This window comes from Pararge aegeria, chromosome 2 (assembly GCF_905163445.1).
Source record: "Pararge aegeria chromosome 2, ilParAegt1.1, whole genome shotgun sequence".
In the NCBI taxonomy this organism is placed as follows: domain Eukaryota; kingdom Metazoa; phylum Arthropoda; class Insecta; order Lepidoptera; family Nymphalidae; genus Pararge; species Pararge aegeria.
Genome location: NC_053181.1, coordinates 11,026,766 through 11,030,817, shown reverse-complemented (window position 1 = coordinate 11,030,817; position 4,052 = coordinate 11,026,766). Strand labels below are relative to the sequence as shown.

Here is a 4,052-nt window from a genome sequence, read left to right as displayed (position 1 = left end):
CGCCATTGTGGAGGATTTTTGAACTGTTATTTAGCGCATACACTGGACACTTTTTCAACTTTTCTCCCATATAAGATGACTCTCCTTACCTCTACCCTCCATAGTAGGTACCTACCTACTAGCTACAACCCACTGACGTGTACTAGAATAATAATAGACTATAGAGGTCAGTGCTACAACCAGGAACGGGCAGACCAAAGTTTTGACATAAATGTCAAAACCTTTTTTTTACTGATTGTGCCTGTGGTGTAAACGTTTCTACACTATTTATTTACTATTACTGGTCTGTGACTCTGTGTCCTCTGCTCCAAAGCGAAGCCGCGGTACTGGTGATAAAATCTAAAAATAAAGCTTAATTATGATTTGTAGGAAATGCGACGCATCAGCTACTATTCTTATTAGAAAAGAGTATTGGTATTGTAATACCTGCTTTATAACTAACACAAATCATAAATTTCGAGCATGTCTTGGTAAAAGTAAAACATTATCATCAAACGAAAAAGTCCTGATCTGTTTATCAGGCGGTGCTAACTCTATTGTGTTATTAGAATTAGTTCACAGCGGTATTACTTTAGATGGCACAAAAAAGCTGAGGGTTGTTCCATTTTTTTTACATATTATTGGTAAGCTATTATAGTCATGTACCTACTCAAGCTTATAGTATTTTATTGCTCCTCACACCGCGACCGTAAGACTGGTTTTATCTTAATGATTACTGCGGATCAGTTTGTGGGGTAATACATTACACGCGCCAAAACCTAGGTGTCAGTCACATTTAAATACTGTCCCGTCCGCCGAAATAAGCTGCTGATTTCGCATCTAGTTTAAAGAGTACTTAGTATTTAAAAAAGTATAATTCCATTTTTTTTTTCTATTCAGAAACTGCAACAGAGGATGCCATAAGAAAAGCTAATATAATTATAGATCAATGTAAAAAACATAATTTCAATCTCTATGTGATTAATATTAATGAATATTATTCTACAAATAATGTACTACCCAAACCTAATATAATTACGCAGACCAAGACAGAAGCCCTAAACAATATGAAGTTAAATGTGTCTACCACAATTTATCACGATGCAATAGTAAAAATAAAAAGAAACTTATTTCTGAGAGTTGCGAGTGAATTAAGCTGTAAGATTATTTTTACTGCAGAAACGACTACACAGCTAGCCAAGAGATTATTAACAAATCTTGCAATTGGACGAGGTTCACAAGTTGAATATGACATTGTAAGTAACAAAACAAACTATTAATGAGAAAGTGTGTGTTTCTTTGTATGGTTCCTATACAAGCTCAACCCCTACACAAATCTTGATAAAATTGTGACACTAGAAATGGTCATAAGATACTTTTTGAAAAATGGAAAAGCATCTAGGTTATGTTCCCATGAGATTTTAATAAATAGACTTTGTAACTCGTGCACAGCTTCACAGCTCAACTTATCTTGCCGAACGAAGCTTTGCTAAAATAATACTACATGTACAATAGGAAAGACACTTTTTATCTAGAAGGATATTTTAACAGACAGAATAACAGTTAGTAAAATATATTGTGCATTTTATTTAAACTATTAATGTGAATTCATTATTAATTTATTTTTTGCTTGTTTATTTCTAGGGATTTGCTGATCAAAGAGATAAAACCATCAGAATATTAAGGCCCATGAAAGATATAAGTAATGAAGAAATTGAATACTTTGTAAAATTGAAACAACTTTATCCTGTTTATGACCATAGTAACACTGAAACTGGTCTACAGTCAGTTATAGATAACTTTGTTTCGGATCTTCAAGACAATTATCCTGCTACTGTATCTACTGTGTGTAAAACTGCTGATAAAATTGGATCAATGGAAAATACAACAAACAGGAAAAATTGTACATTATGCCAGGTGTGTTTAAAAATCAAGTCTCTTAGGAAATTCTCTAGAAAAATTATTATATTATATTATATTATTTTGTGTTCAGCATTCAAACACTATATAATAGCCCTTTACAGTCACTACTCTATCTGTGTACAACTTCTAATAAGTAATCTCCTCCTTTATTTAAATTTTTAATGCCAGTGCCCTTTTATTACTACTACAACTACTTACTACTCAATGCTTGGCTCCTAAAAGTTGTAGCATAATAACAAATAACCTTAGACTAGCAAATGCAAAAAAGTTTTTTTTTTAACCTAAGACAATAGCTTGTTCAGACAAAAAAAAACCTTTATAGTTATTAGTACAGATTTCTGTATCCTCATCTCAATTTTTAACCACAATTTTTTACATTTACAGAGCATTGTTGCATTGAAAAGTGCTAAGCTCACAGCAGTTGAAGCCACAATATTCTCTCGCCAAATGTGTTTCAAACCATCTGCTACAAATGATAAAATTGAAGTTATGCAGAGTATAAGTGAAGATAAAAATCCCATTTTTCCAAATATAAATGAGACGTTATGCTATGGCTGCAGTAGAAATTATTCAGAGTTAAATACTTATTTGTAATAGCCAAGGTGTTTAAGTAGCAGGTTCACTTTTTCTCATTGTGCCTCGGCATCAGCGTGAAACCATCTCTTGTGCGTGAACGATGCTGCCGCCACGCGCCTATTTTACTTGTAATCTAAAGCCTGTATATATAGAAATACCTTATTTGTGTATATATAGCAATTTCAATAGGTGGTGCAGGGTTGCGAAACTCAAATTAATCCAAATCTATAAATTTCATGTTCCACTACTACCCATAAAGTAATACCGTTAGGCGGGCGGCCAGTGATCACTGCCTAATATCTCTGAATATCATAAAACACTCACGACGCGTGCGTTTCCATATTGATCAATGACCCCATTTGACTTTAAATGTAAATACAGCTGATGATTTTCAAATAAAAATTTTGAACGAAAGCATTTCATTATCATAAATGCAATGCCCACTTGGCATGCAACTCTATACAAACATGGGACAACACCTGTATTATGAAAGTGATTGTAAATAAACTTTTTATATTAATTATCATTAGTGTTTTTCGTTATTATTCCCTGACTCAGATAAGAGTGCTATAAATAAGATTTTAATGCATTTTTTTGTGAAAAAGTGAAAATTCTTTAGAATCGTTGTGATTTCAAACTCGATGAAACGAAAAAATATGTCTATTGAGACACAAACTCATAAATGTATAGGATTCAGCCGTCGAGGGAATGAGATAAATATAAAACATTAAACATTCTCGGACTGTGTTTGCGCCTGCGTATTAGAAAGATTTAGTATAAGTGTGTTGATTGTGAATGAATTTTTATTTGTGTCAATATTTTCATCTTGATAAATTAATTTTAAAATCGTGAATACTGGCGGAAAAAAAATTAAATAAAATTTAAAAAACCGCAAAAAGTTCTACGGAACCTGTCCGAGAATTTCGTGCAAGTTAAAAAAAGTTTATTTTTATTCCACGTTTCAAATAAAACTGCACGCACTGCACTGCGGAGTTAATATTGTATCGCTTTGTGTTAAAATAATGATTGAAGGTAAATAAGAACCGTTGTGATTTAAAACTCGATGTAACGAAATGCTTCACGAACAAGAAAGATACAGATTTATAGACTACACATGTATGGGAGGGAATGAGATACATTACACATTAATTTGTTTCGTATTCAAGTTACCAAGGAGACCGAATAATATCTAGATAAAGAAACAAACACATAAATGTATAGAGCAGAGTGAAATAGAAAACATAAATTTGTTTATCTATTCTAGTTTATTATTTAGTGTCCATACTAAATAATAAACCTTACATTTATCGTAATAGTTCTGATACTCTACATCCACATCAACTTCTCGTAGGCTACTTTTCAGAAGTTACACTTCTGCCGTGTGTTTTAACATCAGATCAGAAAAAATCGTTTGTAGTAATTCAGATCAGAAAAAAATCTCAACGTTCGAATAAATCAATGTGACACGAATGAGTGTGACAATCCTTTTTCCTGATAAAACATAAAACGATGTCAAATATTTTCTCGTTTCCTCGATAAAATACCGAGCAGATAGGTACCTAGTTGTGTCAATT

The 4,052-nt window shown here is 32.5% G+C and overlaps 1 protein-coding gene across 1 annotated transcript; it reads left to right on the top strand.

Moving 5' to 3' along the window:
* Nucleotides 1-233: 233 nt before the first annotated feature.
* Nucleotides 234-3,004, top strand: LOC120633596 (cytoplasmic tRNA 2-thiolation protein 2-B). The gene is made up of 4 exons (XM_039903821.1): nt 234-623; nt 880-1,235; nt 1,624-1,896; nt 2,287-3,004. The coding sequence occupies exons 1-4, from the start codon at nt 359-361 to the stop codon at nt 2,494-2,496; spliced, it is 1,104 nt and encodes a 367-aa protein (XP_039759755.1). The 5' UTR covers nt 234-358; the 3' UTR covers nt 2,497-3,004.
* Nucleotides 3,005-4,052: the final 1,048 nt, after the last annotated feature.

Excerpts from the sequence above, each read along its gene's own strand:
- LOC120633596 (XM_039903821.1), top strand. The coding sequence starts at position 359 with ATGATTTGTAGGAAATGCGACGCATCAGCTACTATTCTTATTAGAAAA. Across the intron at positions 624-879 it reads ATTTTTTTTACATATTATTG|AAACTGCAACAGAGGATGCC; the intron begins GTAAGCTATTAT and ends TTTTCTATTCAG. Across the intron at positions 1,236-1,623 it reads CACAAGTTGAATATGACATT|GGATTTGCTGATCAAAGAGA; the intron begins GTAAGTAACAAA and ends GTTTATTTCTAG.